Raw genomic sequence first — 19,070 nt, forward strand, 5'->3', positions numbered from 1 at the left:
CTACTGCACAAACCTGATTTGAAAGTGCTCCACAGGGTGGACTGCAGCATTTGGAAAGGATAAATCAGACGTCATTAAGGGCAACTTGACAAAAGTCCTGGAATTCTAAGAAACTCAAGAAACTCAAATTCTTGTTTCTTCTTTCATTCTCCTCTCTAGACTCAAGGCAAGGCCAAGAAATGAAAGTGATGAAGCTGCCTAATGGAGTGAGCATATCAAAACTGGGATAAGAAACCCCTTTGTGAATCAGGGAGGTAGGGAGGAAAACAATTAAAAAGCAGTAAAAAAAGATCCCCATAGAAAATATCTTTATAGAAAAGTCTGCATGCTTTTAAAATAAGGCCACTGTATATATTAGCATTATTAAGAAACAATCATTTACTGTATCTCAAAACACTGTAAGAAATAACTGGAATTGTAATTTAGAGAACCATAATGTCCCATTCCTTTTTCCATTTCCTTCCCTCCAACACTTCACAATTTTTCTTGGGAATGTAGGGCTACAACATTTGATTAAATATGAGTAAATTTTATTTTATTTTTGTCTTCCTCCACTGCTTTTTTTTTTTAGCATATTCTAGTTTGATTAAGGTTTCTAGCGGATTCAAAAATATTATTTTAGTCAGTTATAATAAAGAATTGAATGAACTGGAACCCATATTAATTAGAAACATCATTTGGAATTTAGAAAATGTGTTTCAGTTGAGCTTGGCTATTTAAGAATAGGGAATGAAATTAAAAAATGTATTGCAACATAGTAAGCAAAAGCAGATGCACTGACCATTAGGGAAAAATCCAAAATATTTTAGTAGACAAACAGAAAATTTAGAAAATAGCTATAACCTTTTGAATTTCCAAATGGTATTGATTACAATTAATTGTCTTTGTCACAATTAAAATCCAGGAGACCAAGAGCTTGGGGAAAAGTTTATGATGACAATTACTCCATAAGATGGAAGGCACAACTGAATGTTTCTTTCTTTCTTTCTTTCTTTCTTTCTTTCTTTCTTTCTTTCTTTCTTTCTTTCTTTCTTTCTTTCTTTCTTTCTTTCTTTCTTTCTTTCTTTCTTTCTTTCCAGTTTCTTCCTTGTATGTCTATTTCTTATTTTCTATTTTTTGTTCCGATTTATTTTGTATATTGTGTTATGTTGAAATTTATAATAAAAAAATAAAAAATGCCAAAAGGAAAAATGTGTAGAAAAAAAAAAATCTATGGCTGAAGTTCAAGCCATGAGTCAGTTTTGCAAAATGTGCTTATCAGGTGCAAAAGTACCATTAGGGTCATCAAAGAGGGGGTTTTTTGTATGTTATATCATAAATTAATAAAATAAAATTAATAAAAAAGTCAAAGTTTTTTAGGAATAAAGAACAAACAAATAATTGATTTTCCCATTTTTGAATATTTTTTAAAATCATATTTTATTTGGGTGACCTATTAAATCCCCATTAATAGCTGAAAATTATTCAGCTCGGTATCCATTATAGCAACTGCTACTTTAAGATGTGGAACTGAATACATTTAAAGAAAATACTAGAGCTGAAGTAGAGTTTTTTGGCAGACAGCTGGAGCTAGTAAGATTATGAAGTAAGTTTTCCACTCATTGTCAGTTGTTGCAAATCAATTGGGCATTGCTGTAGTATTTCAAAATTTGCATACAATTTGCTCACTCTGCTTAGTCAGACAGGGAAATGGGACAAAAAAAGTGACATATCCACTTGGGGCAATTGTGTTTTTGCTGTTAAGGGGGAAAGGGTATGTGTGGAAGACAGGGAACTGGTGCACTGTCAATTTTGCCAGGCTAGAATTACACTTGGAAGCATCTCTGCTCGTAACTGCAAAAGAAGCCAATGCCAACATCTTCTATATCTTGACATGGAACACATGGTAGTCAAATAAAAAATCTCTGATTAAGGAAAATAAAAAAAGAGAAACTTGAGAACTGGGACTGTTACCACCATGTATGGAGGGAAGCAGCCATATTCTGAAAGCCATTATGGTGGGCGTGCTCAAGAACTGCTTGTTTTTACTTCCAGAGGCACCGACCCCCCCTTCATTCAATGGCTGAGCTCTTCGGCTGATACTCTGCTTGCTGAGTAACAACTGCATGGTACCAGCAATCATAAAGGTTGCTTAGAACTTCAGATCCCAGTTTACCAACTTAACTGGTGAATTGCCTAAACGGAGAAGAATTTCCTTTTATTTCAAGCTGGGTCTTTGTTCTTGCTGGCTGAGATCCAAGGAAACGCACAGCTGGTTCTTCATGCCCAAGGCAGATTTGGCCTTGAGCTTCTCAAATAGTAGCAGTAGTGGACATTCCATAAGGGAACTGCCTTTAGAAGCTGGGGGAGGGCTTTCAAAAGAAGTTTGTATCCTACAGCTGGGGGCTGGGGCAAGAATATGTGAGAGAGAAAGAGAGAAATGCAGAATAGGTCATGTGAGAGGATGGTCCAAAATACGGTCCATAAGCCCACTAAATTCTGGAAGTGTACCCAGGACAAGAGTCTTCAAACTTGGCAAGTTTAAGACTTGTGGACTTCGACTCCCAGAATTCCTGAACTAACATGAGTGGAGGAGGAATTCTGGGAATTGAAATCCACAAGTCTTAAAGCTGTCAAGTTTGAAGACCTCTGACCTAGTACATTTTGGGGGGTTTCAGTCTTCTATTTTCTTTTTAATCTTCACTACTTGCTACCATTTCAAATGATACTGCGTTATGCGGCAGTTGTGTTTTAAAATTTTGCCATAGTGCTTCGCGCAATTGGTTGCGTTTTATCAAATGATGAAGTTTTCAATGAAAAAGGCTGGAACAAAGTGAGGTTAATAAATGGTACAATTATGTATTCAGGATACCTTGTTTGTAGAAATAAGGCCAGATTATAGCAAAGAAATATTAATATTTAATTGATTCATTTCTACCTTGTCTGTGAAATCTGACTTAATTTGTCTTTGACATTACAATATAAAGAACCACACTGCAGGTAATATTCTACTTGCATGCAAGTATGCAAATCAACTGTTTTGTGAACTATATTGTGCCTTCAACTAAGTTCATGAAATACTTTTTGACTGAATGAAATCCAGTAAGTAGGCTAATGTCAGCATGTGCACAGTATAACCCTTAAATATTTATTTATTTATTTTGTTTATTTATTAAATGTATATGCCATGCATCTCACTGTCAAGCAAGTCTGCTTTTCTCTGAAATGCCAATTTCTATTGCAGATGAATCAAACACACATTGGTGAGAGATGGTTGTTGCATTTACACTGTTTTAAAGTCATTGGAATGCTATGTTTTACTAACTTGTTGGTTTTACTGGTTTTACCTGTTTCACATTCAACCAACTTAATCTGGAACCAGCATTTGTATCCCTTTGTAAATTTTTACATTTATTAAGAAAATTGGATTTCAGAAATCATTGTTTTTATTTATCACATAATGCAAGAGGTGTTGCATTTTAGGAAATATCTTTTTGATCATTCCGTATGTTTGTTTATGTGTCTCTTCAAAGTATATAAGAAGTTTTCTTATGCTGCTTCTCATTATAGAAATTCCTGAAACATTTACAATGACCATGAAGTGATCCTAGAGTAAAACAAGGTAGAAGTAAGTAAAAACTACATAGCTATAGACTAAACAAAGTTAAAAACAATCGCTTAAGTGGAAATGATAGGGGAAATTAGGTTGGGGAAGGCCAATGTCAAAAGAAGGATTTTTCAGGTGAAATTTATCAAATTTGTCCTTCTGGAAGGACATTCCTAAATAAAAAGAAGTTCCATCTCTGTATCATATCATAACACAGAGAACAGCATCCTTTCCCCTAAAAAAGACTATATGTGATTGGGAGTCTGTTCTTTAAGGTCCTTCACACTCACTATTATATCTGTTAGAGATTGCAATGCTATCATTGTGATAAAGTAAGCTAGATGAGACCTATATACTAAGGACCAGGGAAGTCCTCTCAGGTATGGCCATTGTTTGGTCTCAAATAATATCCATGCAATTTTTCAGTGGAAACTCTGAAACAAACCATTAAAATAGCTTCACCCAGCATGGCCAAAAGCATGAGGTATGTTGGGATTTGTGGTTTAGCAACTTCTGGAGGTCACCATCCAAAAACAATTAGAAATTGCTATCTTCCAGAAGTTAAAATATGTCAATAAATCAGTGAAAATGCTCAGTATAAAATAATAAAAATAATTTTAAAAGGCAGAAGCCGTCTATCAGTGCAATATCTTCACTGCCAGTTCTAAGGCTGTTGGTTCTAAAGTATGCCTGGAAACTGTTGAGCAGAATTCTGATTAACAGCGTATGAGAGTCTGCGAGCACAGCAGAGCGGAGTTTACAAAGCAGATTTTTGCTCTCCACTAAGTTACCTCAACTTGTGAATGTAATTGGGTTGTGAATTATGGTCGTAAATTGTTGGGGTCAGTAAGTGAATCAACATGTGATCAGACTCAATTTTATGACATTTTTGTGGTGGTTAGGTAACTGCCACAGTCATTAATCAAATCCATTTTATCCAATGGATGGTTGTTGTTGTTTTTAACTAGAAACCAGAAGTAAATGCCAGAAACCAACAAAAATAAAAAATCATGGTCACATGACTGTGGGATGCTTCAAATGGCTGTAAAGATGACCCAGAGGTCAAGCATCCAAAATACGATCATGTGACTCTGGCAGTATGACTGTCATAACTTCAAAATTGGATCATAAGTGGGTTTTCGGGAGTCTGTCATAACTAAGTGAAGAACTACCTGTATTGAAAATGTATGAATGAGAGAAAATTTAGTTTAGGTTGTTTTACGTGAAGTGTGGGAAATAAATAATATCTTACTCTTTCCTTATATTTCTGAAGTATATATTAACAGAACAGATGGACTGAAACAGCCAGATGACTCTGGTGGGGAAGGAGACTGATAACAGAAACTGGATTTTTGCCTTTTTCCTGATATATAAAAAAGACATGTATATGGGTACAATAAAGGACATTGTACATATTAAAAAGTGCTAATATCAGCAGTATAAGCAGATGGGCTTAGAACATTTTTACAGGCATCAGGTCAGACCATAAGCTCAGCTACAAAGGTCATAGAATAATTTACATTGTTTTCTTTATTCCTGTGGAACAGTCCCCAACTGACATTGTTTAGTTTGGACGGTTTTGCATTCTTTGGGCCAGAAGTCAGTAATCACTAGAGTTTTTATGCCATGTATCTCCAAACACCTTGGTTCCTTTATTTAAAGTGAGCATCTTCCCACAATGAAAGTGAATAGCTTGAATTATAAAATATTCCATTTGAATATGGAGTTGAGTTGAAGGTTGGTTGCCATATGTAAAAAGAGCAGTATGCAATGGAAATGGAGCATTTATAAGAATGAGTGGAATCTTATGAAGCAGGGAGGGTGCTAAGAAAGTACTATACCTCTTTGGTTGTTGAATCTATTCATGAATAAAGCATAAGGAATTTTTGCAGTGATATTAGAAGTACGTTGTTTTGAGATATGAAGGTACACGTCACTTTGCATGGAGACGATCCTTTTGCAGAAAATGTTAGTTAGGCAGTATGAGGTAATGAGTTGTATGGATCTGGAAAGTAATATATCGACACCCAACATAGTTGTGTTGACAGAGCGAAAAGAGTGAACATTTGAAAGATATTCAAAAAACTGGGAGGAAAATAGATGAAATAACTAAAGTCATATTTCTTGATAAAATGTTTATTGGAAGGATGGAGAAATTTGAAGACATGACTATGTTGATAGGCAGGCAGTAGATAGCATATGGCCTATTGCGAGGAATGAATGTTTGTCAAGAGAAGCAAAATGATTGTTTGTATAATTGTGCTTCCGCTCACTTTTGCTATATAACCTGGAGAACTGGACATAAATAAATGTAAATTGAGGGCAGTGGGAATGAGTTGCTTAAGTATGAATGAGGCAAAAAGAAGAGATAGGTTGAGAAATGGATGTGCGCGAAGGAATGTGGTCCAGATAAAATAAACAAATAAACAAAACTATGACTCAATCGTATCGTGAAAATGAATGAGGATTGTACCACAAACTAATAATGAAGGAAGAGTGAATTTATTTATTCAATTTGTATAGTTGCCCCCTCAACCAATGGTGGTGAATTAAATATAAACCAAGTATAAAAACAATTATAACAATAATGAATTAAAATAAATAGCAGCTAAGAAAACATCGTACTCCATAATTACTAATACAATGAAAAACGTGCACATACTCAGGGTCTCAGGCTCAGTCACAAAGCCAGATCTTTAGGGCCTCGTGAAAGGCCTGTAGGGTTCTGATCCCAGTTAATGGGACGCAAGGAATCCCCATCCCGATGGATTGGATTGGACAAGAAGGAACCACTGGGGAAAGACAGTCCCTCAAATAACCCAGTTCCAACCCAAGAAGGGCTTTAAAGGGGACAAATTATACCTTGAATTGCACTGGAAGCACACCAAAAAACATTGTAGGTGCCTCATGTGCTGAATATTCAGTGTTGTTTTTTATTTGTGCTGCTGCATTCTGCACCAGTTGAATTGTCAAGAGGGAGGGAAGACTGGGAAAGCCAAGAAGGGGTTTAAGAAAAGAGAGACAAGAAGATGAGCAAACAAAAGACACTGTATGAATTGATTTGTTGAGTACAAGGATGGCTTACAGGAATAGAAAGCTATGGAGAGCTATGGTTATATATGCAGAGGTATGATATGGAGTGGCACTGGTTAGATTGGATTTAGGTAAATTTTATTGTCTCTTCTCTTTAGCCTTTAACTTCTTTATCTTATTACTTGGAACTCTTTTTCTCTGCTTTGCATAATATTGCTTATTCCAAAAGGGAATAGCATTATGAATTTATACGAAGCAGTTCAGTATCACTTCCTATTAAAAGAAATCTCAAATCAGCCTACAACAATTAAAACATTAGGTTAAAGGAGTTGAAATACATATTAAAAATTTCTAAAGGACACAAAAAATAAAGGAAATACATAAGGTGAATGATATATAACAAGGCCATTCTGCATATGATGTCCCAAATGTGGAACTTTTTCTGTGAAGAAATACATAAGTTATTGTTTCATTGATATGGTGCTGAACCAATCAATGATTCAGTTTTCATGATTAGTTAAAAACTATGATAGCAAATGTGGTTTTACTGGTGCTCATTTTATTATTTTTTTTACTTCATGCTATTTTTAGTTTTTAATTTGTTTTGTCACCTTTTTAATAGAGGATGGGTTGCCAAACAAAGTGAACAAATGAAATAATAATGTAATTGCTTCTCTTCTTTTAAATCAGTGATGTCATGGGAAGAGAGGAAAGAGCCATCAAATGTGCATTTCTGTGATCTTTCTCACCATATTGGAATTTTAGTATGTAACTATTATTTACAGCCAAGAACTGGAGCAAATATCTGAAGTCAATGACAATGAATTGTATTTCTTTATTTACTAGATTTATACCCATCACAATAAAAAAGATTCTTAGCCACATATAATACATCAAAATAAAATAAAAAAGATAAAATTGATCCGACCAAACATCACACACTTCCAAACCGATAAAAAAGTGGAGTCAGTTCATATCTCAAAGATTTCTTGAAATAACTCAGTTTACAAAAACTTTCAGAATGCCAACAACACTGATTGAATTTTTAAAAGGAGGCTATTCCTGATTGCAGAAGCATGATAGATAGAGATGGCATAAATAAAGATGCACCTTTCAGTCATTCTTGACTCCTGGCAACTTCCTGTACCGGATTTTTAGAAATGGTTTGCTTTTGCCTTCCTCCTAGGGCTGAAAGAGAGAAATTGGCTCAAGCTCACGCAGCTGGCTAAGGTAGAACTGGGATGGATAGTTGGATTGGGGTACTGATTGTTTTTAACCTAAGGAGCCATGGATTTGTGTGCCACATCCTTTAAATAGGCATATGGAAATTTACGTCCCTGGTTTATGGATCCATAGAGGAAGTAAGGGGGAAGCAAATAACAGTGCCACCAGACTTGAAATTTTAGACCTAAAAAACCTAGAACTATGCCGCCTTCTGTCTGATCTAAGTATAGTACATAAAATTATATATTGCAATGTCCTACCTGTCAATGAATACTTTAGCTTCAACCATAACAATACAAGAGCACACAATAGATACAAACTCAAGGTAAACCGCAACCAAACTTGATTGCAGGAAATATGACATCAGCAACAGAGTGGTCAATGTCTGGAATACTCTACCTGACTCTGTGGTTTCTTCCCCAACCCCCAAAAACTTTAACCTTAGATTGTCTACTATTGACCTCACCCCATTCCTAAGAGGTCTGTAGGGGGCGTACTTAAGTGCACCAACGTGCCTACCGTCCCTGTCCTATTGTCTCTTTTTATTTTTTTTATATGTATTCATTTCATGTATTCATAACTATGTTTATACTTATACCTGTTATCTTATAATCGCTTGACAAAATAAAATAAATAAATAAATTAAAGGGTAGTGACAGCATCCCATAGTTCAGGGGGTTGCACCAGACAACTGGAAACAAAAATTGTAATGGAAGCATTTGGATTATGGCATCATTGTGCATATGACATTATGTGGGCTGAATTGCAATTTATTGTGGATATTGCAGTGTGCTAGGCATCTCTTCCCACCCGCATTTCTCCCTTCTTCTGCGACCAGCAGTTACTTTAAATGGAAGCACACGTGTGTGGTTTTCCTTTGTAGGGACTCACTGTAAAAAAATAATAATAAAGATTTCCCACCACAAATTTAAATTGTATCTCTATTTATGAATTATGAATTACTTTTGTTCTTTAAAAATATCTCAATTGTTCTGCTTATTGAGATGAGCTTTTGAAAGTGCTGCAACTGACAAAGATTTCATCTGAGAAGCTCTTGGCCTGAACCTCTTACAATCTACTTTAATCTACATTTCAGGTGGTACCTGTGTCGTTAATCCCACAGATCTTTTTTGTTCAGTTCCTGGTCGCTTATCATTACTCAGCTCCACTTCCAAATACAAAGTGACCATTGCAGAGGTGAAAAGACGATTGTCTCCACCAGAATGTCTCAATGCCTCTCTTTTGGGAGGGATTTTGAGAAGGTAAGAAACAAAAAGCAAAATGCATGAGGGCAAATGAAGATCTGTTACATTAGACGAGGGAAGAGCATCCATATCCTTGCTTATTGTTTCATTTTAATTATTCTTGTAGAAGAAAAGTTGTTAAGTTGCAAACTGAAAACATGCAGCTCTTAAGCAGAGATTGGGGATATTTGTAAATAACCAAATAATGGAAAACAAATGTGAGCAAAGTTAAAGAGAAGATTGTCTTCACCTTCCTCCACATTCCTTTCCTAATAGAGCAAAGTCCAAAAACGGAGGGAGGTGTCTAAGAGAGAAATTGGATAGACTGGGCCTCAATCTTCCTGCCGGAAGGAGAAAAGCAGCCAACGTCACCCTCTTGACGTCCTTGGTGGAAGGTAAGATTTGTTTTTCCTGTGATGTTAGACTTTTTGGTGTCTGCTCCTGGGCTACACTTACATTTTTGAGTACTCTGGAACAAACGAGAAGACTCTTAAAAATCATTAGACAAAGACTGCAAAACCAGGAATTTAATATAAGTGGCATGATTTCTGAAGATTCCTATGCAAATTCACTTCTAAATTTTTATGTCAGGTGGGGAAATAATTTGAGAGAGAGTCATGCTAATGTTTATTTGTAAAACTTTAGCAGGATGTACTCAATTACAAAAATTTATGGACAAAATAGTTCTTGTGGCACATGAATGTATTTTTGTTGACACATGTCTACGTTTATGGTATCAAGCAATATGTAGGAATAAATCAATGGTCAGCCTCCAAAATAGGTCTTAGAACACACGTATAATTAACACTCAGATTATGTTTTAGCAGTTTAAAGAATATTATCCACTTTTATTAGTGGAATTATCGGTTAACCTACATATGAGAGAGACTGTTTAGGCACCAATGTGTTGCTCTTATAAGAGCAATTGAGGAATAAAAATTCAAGGATGATGTTTTGTCCTAGCAATATGGCTAGATTTTGTTTCAGTAAGGTAGCATGCATTTTTTTTCAGTCCCTCACCACAGCCTCAGTTGGGTGAAATGGTAAAAAAAAAAGAAAAACAAAGTGTTTGTAAGCTAGAAATAATGTATAGCACTTTTGCAGCTTTAGTTTTGCAGGAGGATGGGTAGAGAGTAGAGAAGGGTGCCTTGTGTTTCTCTATCATTGTCTATGTTTTCCTCATAGAAGACAGGAGGATATGAAATACATCCATGGCTTAGGAGAGTATTTTAACATTTCAGTCTTCTCCACAAATCAGATTGTGGCTGATATGGGCTCTTAGGGTTTGATAAAAAAAAAAATCAGTGCACAACTCCAGAATATTTGTAGGCAACAAAAGTCTTTTAGTCTCACTCGAAAAACTTAACTAACTGTACTAGGATTCCATTTTGAATTCCTCCTCCCTTCCTCTCAAGTCTTGATAAGATGCCATTTGCATTTTATACTACAAAGCAAGATCATTTGTCAGGTTATTAGCTGGCTTTTCTTGGGATGATAAAATAGTTTTATTATCCCCTTTTATCCTTTACTTTTATCCATCTGAACAGATTAGATCATACATTGCCATTGTCATCCTCCATAGAACTCTAGCTTTTTCTCCACATCAACAATCTTCAGCAAACTTCTTCAGATTTTCCTTGGTTTAACAAATCTTTAGCACATTGTTTTTATAACTTTAACTATAAATCAATAGCTAATTTCATCTGGGTTGCCAGCCACTACTTCCATTCCAGCACAAAGTGATATGGTGACTACAGGCAAGTATGATGAGCCAGAAAACAGCCATAGTAGCTAGAGGTACATCCTATGAGTGCCTCCTGAGGAAGATTTGCTTGCCTTACAGAAATCATGGCTTGCCTTCAGAAATTGTGGGCGTTCCACCACTGGAGGATTTTAAGAATAGACTGGACAGTCACTTGTCCGAGACGGTATAGATTCTCCTGCTTGAGCAGGGGGCTGGACTAGATAACCTCCGAAGTCCCTTCCAGCTTTTTTCCATTCTATTCTATTTATTATTCTGAAGTCTTCTCAATGGTTCATTTGTTGTTCTGTTATAGATGGCAATCTCTAGGTCAGTTTCCTATCCAGGCAGGAAATGAGTAATGTGGTGCTGTTTTCCTGAACAATGCAACAGAACAAATTTGTATGATTACAGTGTCAAATACCAGTTTGCCACTCCTCAGTTAAGAGTATTTCATTCTTTCTAACCAAAGTTGAAGTTTGTGAACTGTGATTGCTGTGAATTTTTGATCCCACTTACCCCTTTTCCCTTGCTAAGAACTTTTTCAAAGATAAAAGGTTCAATATACCTCATTTTAAAATTATTGCATAAACACTGTTCTCACCCTCACATCAGAAACATCAATGCACAGAACAAAAGAAAGGTTCCTCTTAACACAGGATGCCTACACAAAGCACTCTTTAAATCTTGAAATGCCTGTTTACACTTGGGAGTTTCGTGAACTTTATTGAGCTGCCTCCTTGTTACATATAAAGAGGTTTTGCATTGTAGCAGGGATATCCAGCATCAAAATGGTGGATGCAGCTGGGTGATTGATGATTCCCACCCTGCTTTAAGGTGAGTCATGTGCATCATGGACACAAGCATAAAAGAGGCAGGGTTTGATCACCTAGATGTGTGCACCATTTTGATGCCATTGGCTCTATACACACACACACACTGAAAATATCCCTGCTTCGATTGAAAAATGAGGTACTAATCAACCATAGAACCCCACAGCTCTGAGGAAGATCTTACTTCCATCTGGGATGTTGGAGGTTGTTGAACAGTTTGCACTTTCTGCTCTTTACTTCTTTACATCTTAACTTCTTGTTAATCTATAATGTAACCTAACTAAGAGATCAAGCCAATGGTGTAACCTAAATAAGACTTCAACCATCAACAGACACATAGAAATAAACCATATTTATGCATTTTCAAAAGAGGCAATAAAAAAGCTAAGAAGAAAAAAGAAGACCAGAACACATTCACTTAGCAACCAACATGCAAATAAATAGGGATTAAAACAATACCCTAAGCAGGGAACTGCCAAGGAGAACACACCTTCACCAAAACTAGCAGGGCAAGCTATTCTATATAAATGGAGAGCAAACCCCACACTCACTTACATTGACTATCTCAAACAATTGGGTAATGAACCATCTGCAAGCAAGCAAGCTCAGAGAACACCAAGGAATCCCAAGTAAGTTCAGAAAACCCCAATTGAAATTTATCTAGATTAATAGTTACGTTGGCTACTTTAAGACTGGAAAAGTACCATCCTTCAATTGTTCCTCATGTTCTTCTGAAGTAAATCATATCATCCAAATATGGTTCATAGCTTTTTCCCTGGCCCACAAATATTTATTCTCTGGAGTAGGAGGTGTTCTAATATATGAAGTACAGGTAGTCCTTGTTTAGCAATTCCTCATAGAGCAACAGTTTGCAGTTTCTGGGGATGAAAATATATCTTTGCAACCAATCCTCACATTGATAAGCTTTGCTGATCTGTAAAGCAGAGGAAAGCTGAAACTCATATGTGAAGTCATGGATTCACATAGTAATCATTTTGCTAAATGACTGAGTTGCGGCTCCCAGTTGTGATTCCTAAATGAGGACTGCCTGTACGGAAGAAGCTTTCACTTTCGGAATGTCTACGGAGATTCTCAGTTATCCAGGCAGTGGTGGGATTCAAAAAAATTTACTACCAGTTCTGTGGGCGTGGCTTGTTGGGTGTGGTGTGACTTAGTGGGTGTGGCAGGGGAAGGTTACTGCAAAATCCCATTCCTTCCCCACCCCACTAACCTGCTTTCCGGCTCCGTTCTCCTGTGCAGGGCAGCAAAAGAAGACCCAGCCGCTCAGCTGGGACTCGGGAGGCAGAGAATAGATGGGGGCGGGGCCAGTCAGAGGTGGTATTTGCCAGTTCTGCAAACTACTCAAAATTTCCAGTTGCCTCTTGATAACCAGAAAGTCCAGTTGCCTCTTGAAAAAAGCACCTTTAGTTTCACTTTGGGAGTTTCCCTGAAAGAAATTTGTCAATAGGCCTTACTTAAATCCAAAATAAATAAGTATTTTCCATATGCGTTTGTTAGATTATCTATTTTTGGGCCAGGCTAACTATCGAACAGCTGCTTGCTTAAAAAGTCTTAGATCTACACAAAATTTAACTTCTTTTTTGCCTTAAGAACTAACACTATGTGAGAAGACCATTTTACTAGGAGATAGTTCAAGAACAGATTTTTTTTTCTTCTTCTTTCCTCAGGGCAACTCTGTAATATGATATGTAATATGATCTCTGCTTCTGTGCTCTACTAATGTAGTAGCACCTGGCTTATTTGTAAAAATATGATTGAAGACTTCTTAGATCTGCTTTTTGTTGGGAAGATAAGCTGAATTCTACCCATGTCTCAATGCATTCTGTATGAGTGACAAGCAGGTTTATAATTGCTCTGCTGAATAATCCAACCCATGAGCTCACAATTCTAGACTTGGCTGTTTTCTTTCAATCCACTGGTTGACATAACAGGCTGTGGTTTCTTCACATCTCAAGTCCATTTTGCAGTTGGCAGGTTTGCATTCCTGGCAGGCAACAGAAGCCACACTCTATCTGCCCCCCTTCTAGTGATTTGTTTCTGGCTTTTATATCATGCCTGCATTTTGCATATTTGGCAGAAGTTTTGGGTGTTCTTTGCCTTGTCACCTAGCTTCTGCAGTTTTTCTCTTGGACTGAGAACTTTATTAGGAGCTTTATTAGTCCAACTGTCCTTCACCCCATCTATGACTCTTCTTGATCATCTTCCATGCAGCAACTTAAAAGGGCTGGTTCCAATGGAAAACCTGTGACTATTCTCTGTATAAGGAAGGCACACGTTCCAGTGTTTGAATCATCCTGCACAGATTTCTGTTACATGTTTTTTTCAGAATCTGATTTAATCATTCAATTAATCCATCTGTCTGTGGGTTCTCCTGCCAGATATCCCCAGTGCTATATATATATAAATGCTTTAGCAAAGCAGATTGGAAGTTTGGGGCTTGATCTGTGAAAATCTCATTAGGTACACCCACTCTACTGAACAGTTTAAGCAACTCATTGGCAATGACTTTTGTGGTAACTGCAGAAGGGAATTGCCACAGGGCATCTCATAGCATAATCAGAAATTACAAGGCTAGACTGATTTCCTTTGGCTGACTTTGGCAAGGGACCAGCAATGTCCATAACAATTCTAGAAAATAGAAAGTGGGACAAAGGGATTTTTTTTCCATGGGTGTTTTCTCCTTCCTGGGGGGGTCTCCCCTAACTATAAGAAAAACCCAATTTTTCTCCGCAAATCAGGATGTTCTACTTGCTCATCACCATTTTCAACCACTGCCCTCCTACATCTTATCAAATAAGGGTCTTTTTTTCTTGGAGAGGTCTAATGTCTACCTCCCATATGTACTTTAAAGACTGGGTTTTGTGCCTCTTCATCTATCAGTCTTACTATATGTGGCTGCTTCTCTGGATCAAAGATGTGGCTTGCATAGCAATACATCGGGTGGGGGAGGGAACGTATTATCATGTGTGGTGGTGCTGCAATAAAGTGCAGGAGTATTGGCTTAGGACGGGGAAGCGGCTGGAGGAAATGTTGGGTCTTAAAGTAGATCATCTACCAGAATGCTTTATGTTAGGAATTATGTCAAAAACATAAGAAGGATAGCTTTATTTGATTATACATATTATTACTGCAGCAAGGTTAACATTTGCCCAGAACTGGAAAGAGACAGTTATACCGAGTGAAGAAGAAATAATAAACAAAATCTTACTATACGCTGAAATGGACAAGTTAACTCTAGAAATGAAAAACAAAGATGAATCAGCATACTACATAATTTGGGATAAATTCTATCATTGGTGGGAACAAAGAGAAAGGTCTTAAGTTAGAAAAGGAGTTGTTGAAGGAGTAGATGATTGGATAAGATGAAAAGAAGACGAATGATGTTAGAAATATATTATATGAATGAACAAATGTATATAGGAAAAGAATTCTGCTCCTCATTGTTTTTCTTGTTCTTGTAACTCTTTATTATAAAATTTCTTTCCAGTCATTATAGCCAACATTTATTGTTCTAGTTCTTTGGGCTGAATGCACCCTATATCACCCCTTTCTCAAGTAAGATTGCAATCTATTGAAAACTGCATGAGTTTCATGATATATCAGAGGGGTTCCTGATTAAGCTATGGAATGAGGAAATAAGCCCTCTATGTTCACCCATGTACTCATGCATACATACATAGATCATATTGATTCATAGACCTGTAACAATAGAGAAGGAGAAGGAGTGATTGTGAACTGGCACTTCCACAAAATTACCACCATTTTATCAAATAAGCCCAAGCTAGCAAGCATTAAAAATAGCAGATGTTGTTTAAATGTTCTGTCAGCAGTTTTTTCTTCAATAAAGTTCTTTCACATTAGTTATATGTCAATGGATCACAAGGCCGCACCTCTGACTGTGCTAAGATAACATCAAAATGTGTTTGTCTTATATTCAGATGCAGAGTTTTCTACTTTCACGTTTATGACTAAGCTCCTGAGCTATGTTAGACTTAAAAATCCACATATTTCTAAAATTTTCCGTGAAATTTTCCAATTAAAAATGTATGTAAGATAGAAATCAAATATATCAACACATACACAGTGGTAGAAAATATTTTAGAAGAATTGGGTATATAAGGCAAAATGCTAATTTGGGCTGGGCAAAATGCTAATGTTAGGCTGAGCATGCTACGTGTCCTATCAGCCAAGGAATGACAGAAGATAGAGACTAGAGGATGAGCCTTCTCTGCCATTGTCCCTGCCTTCTGGAACATTCTCCATTCAGAGTTGAGGATAGCCCCAACCCTGTTGGCTTTTTATAAGAAGAACTGGTTTTGTGCCCAGCCTTATTTGTTCTGTTTTCTAGCTGCATTGATATCTATGATGACATTTTTTTTCTTGGCTGCCATATATATTTAATTTTGTCATTGTTTGTCATTGTTTTATGATTGTTTGCTGCCCAGGCTCAATTCTTTGAGATAGGTGGCTATGGAACAAATAAATAATTATGCAAAGAAAACTGCATTATTTGGAGACTTATGAATTAACATAAATAAATACAAGTGCTTAAACAAATCTTCAGTATGGTGAACTGAATTTGAGTCCTCCAGATGAAAAGTTGAGGAAAAATTGAATTCATCCAATTTATATAACTAAGAAATAGTGACAAGCTAATATTGGCATATAGTTGCTTCACCCACTCCTGTTGTTCACATAGTATGCCTCTAACGTGCATTGGCTTCTTCAAAATTGGATTTCAATCAGGGGTGGTATTCAACCGGTCACATCACACCTACTTGGGCAAACCGGTAACAGTTATTTGGTGTGGGTCACTGAACCGGTAGCGACCCCTGGCTGGCCAAGTCCCCAACCTGGTCGCCCGGTCACTCATTTGTGATCACTCTCCTAGCTTTCCGTTCCTCACATCCTCTTTCTCCCTGCGGGAAAGGAAGAAAGGCATGGATGCTGCAAGTATCGCTTTCCCCGTGTGAGTTAAAGTGTCTGGAGTGAGAAAGAGTGTGGTCTGACAGAGGGGGTGAGGGAATCCACTCCAGCCTTGGAGAAATTTAAAGGAGCTGCTTCCAAAATGGTTGTCTGTTAAATGCTCTCTGTGTGTGTGTGTATGTGTGTGTATGAGAGGGAGACAAAGAGAGAGAAGAGAGAGAGAGAGAAATAGGAAGACAGAGAAATAAAACTCTGTGCTATTATTTTTAATTGTTCCATTATTTATCATGTGTTAATATTTTACACTGTCCCTACACCTAGAATGATTTTTCTGCCTTTCTTTTGCCCAGGGCTACCACATATTTTTCAGGGTTTACATGCATTCAATGTCAATAGTCCAGAGCATAAAATACACATGTGTTTAACAAGAGTTGAAAGGGACCTTGGAGGTCTTCTAGTCCAACCCCCAGCTCAGGCAAGAAAACTGAGGATGCCAAACTCTGAGTAGAAATCCTGGGAAAGGTGTCAGAATAATACTTAGAAGGGACCTTGGGGTGAACCCTATACCATTTCAGAGAAATGGCTGTCCAGTCTTTTCTTAAAAACTTCCAGTGATTGAGCACCCAGAACTTCTGGAGACAGGCAGTTCCACTGGTTAATTGTTCTCACAGTCAGGAAGTTTCTCCTTAGTTTTAGGTTGCTTCTCTCTGTTCAGTTTCCATCCATTGCTTCTTGTTTGCATTCCGCTTCTTTGGAAAATACATTGTCCCCCTTTCTTTGTGGCAGCTCCTTAAAAGCCTGTTGCCTATCACACTCTTGAGTAAAGCATGTGAGCCATTTCCTCCTTTCAGTGGTCCATGAAAGTACATCTATAGTATGCAGATAATAAAGTCAAAAAAAAGGTGAACAACATTTTTACAGAACTATAGATAAGTTGAGGCTGGGTAACAAGGAATGGGTGGGAGGGGAGGGGCCAGATGAGGCACCCCTTGATGTGAGCGACATTGAGTTGGCTGTGCCCACCCAGTCACATGACCACTAAGCCACACCCATCCAGTCACATGAATTCCACCACTGATTTCAATTCTCAAGGCACGGAGTACATGCCTGACACCTGGGTGATGGGACGAATAAAACCATGTAGCTCAAGGTTGGCTTTAAAGGTGAGGATTTATTTTTGGTCAAGCCACGGGCCCAACCTTGAGCAAACCATCCAGTATCTCAGTTCCATTGGCCTATGGCTCAGTGTAGAGACCCTTCAAATGAATAATACGTGAAAGATCCAAAGGAAACAAAACAGTGACAAAATACACAGACTCGCAAAGAGCTTGTGAGTGCTGAAAAGTAATAGAAAATAGTAGGAAAATCCCGTAGAAATATGGTAACACCTGGGGAGGAGGTAATTGTTTCTAATTCTCTAGCTGGGAGTACTAAATGAGCATTACAAATCATATTCTCTGTGGGAGGTGATTGAGGGAGTTTTACTCCCTCTTTAGGCACCATCTATTAGATCCCTCTCTTAGCTTTTACTCCATCCGACTGTATCACTGGAAGAGCTGGAATGACAGCAATAAATCAGCAGAGAAGTTAACTCCATTTCTTTCTATTCAGGTGAAACCTCCTAATGTTAAGAACTGCTGCTGGTTTTCCTCCTTGCTGTTTATGGATTTTAAAAGAATAAGGGGTTGTTATCTTCTCATGGGCAGCGATATTCCTGAATGATCCATCTCAGGCAAAAAACTAAGAGTCTTTTTTTAACTAACCAAAGTTTTAAAGGAGCCCACTTAGAACACAGGCTGCTTGTATAATTCACTGTTATTTTGTTTGGTCACAGGAGAAGCTTTGCATTTGGCCAGGGATTTTGGCTATACGTGTGAAACTGAATTCCCAGCCAAAGCAGTTGGAGAACATCTTGCTAGGCAACACATGGAACAGAAGGAACAGACAGCAAGGAAAAAGATGATCCTAGCAACAAAGTAAGTTGTTTAAATGCTACTTTGCTCACCTGTGAGTCGAGAAGCTAACTTCTTATTTTAACACTACATTGGGCTTCCAAGGCAAATGGTTTTGAAGTTGAGTGGATGTAACAAGTCAAATACATAAATAATAAAAAGAATAAAAGCATAGAAGATAAAATGTATTTATAGCTTGGTACTTTAAGGTGTGCACAGACCCAGAGGGGATGCTGAGGCCCACATACATGCACAAAATAACATTCCTTGCTTCATATTTATCTTAATATAGTCATCTAATATAGGGCATCTGTAACTATTCTGACCATAGTTACTAATAAATCCATTTACATTGAGCTGCTTATATTTATTTGGAAAGAAATAGTACAAGGGGTATGCACTATAAATCATTTCTAATAATATATTGGCAATCCAAAGAAAACTTTTTGAAAGGTCTATGCAACAATGTCAAATATAGGATGCCAAATCGCTTAGCGGGGTACTTTTCCT

General features: G+C 37.3%; 1 protein-coding gene across 2 annotated transcripts in view; it reads left to right on the forward strand.

Moving 5' to 3' along the window:
* Positions 1-19,070, forward strand: part of TFAP2D (transcription factor AP-2 delta) — a 45,406-nt gene that overhangs the window by 14,931 nt on the left and 11,405 nt on the right. For both annotated transcript variants that reach the window (XM_026712890.2, XM_087919345.1), the window contains exons 4-6: positions 8,940-9,105; positions 9,364-9,482; positions 18,443-18,584. In XM_026712890.2, coding sequence (XP_026568675.1) covers positions 8,940-9,105; positions 9,364-9,482; positions 18,443-18,584 — 427 coding nt within the window. The remainder of the gene's footprint in view (positions 1-8,939; positions 9,106-9,363; positions 9,483-18,442; positions 18,585-19,070) is intronic.

Source organism: Pseudonaja textilis, chromosome 1 (assembly GCF_049901715.1).
Source record: "Pseudonaja textilis isolate UNSWEBS1 chromosome 1, rPseTex1.2, whole genome shotgun sequence".
Taxonomy (NCBI): domain Eukaryota; kingdom Metazoa; phylum Chordata; class Lepidosauria; order Squamata; family Elapidae; genus Pseudonaja; species Pseudonaja textilis.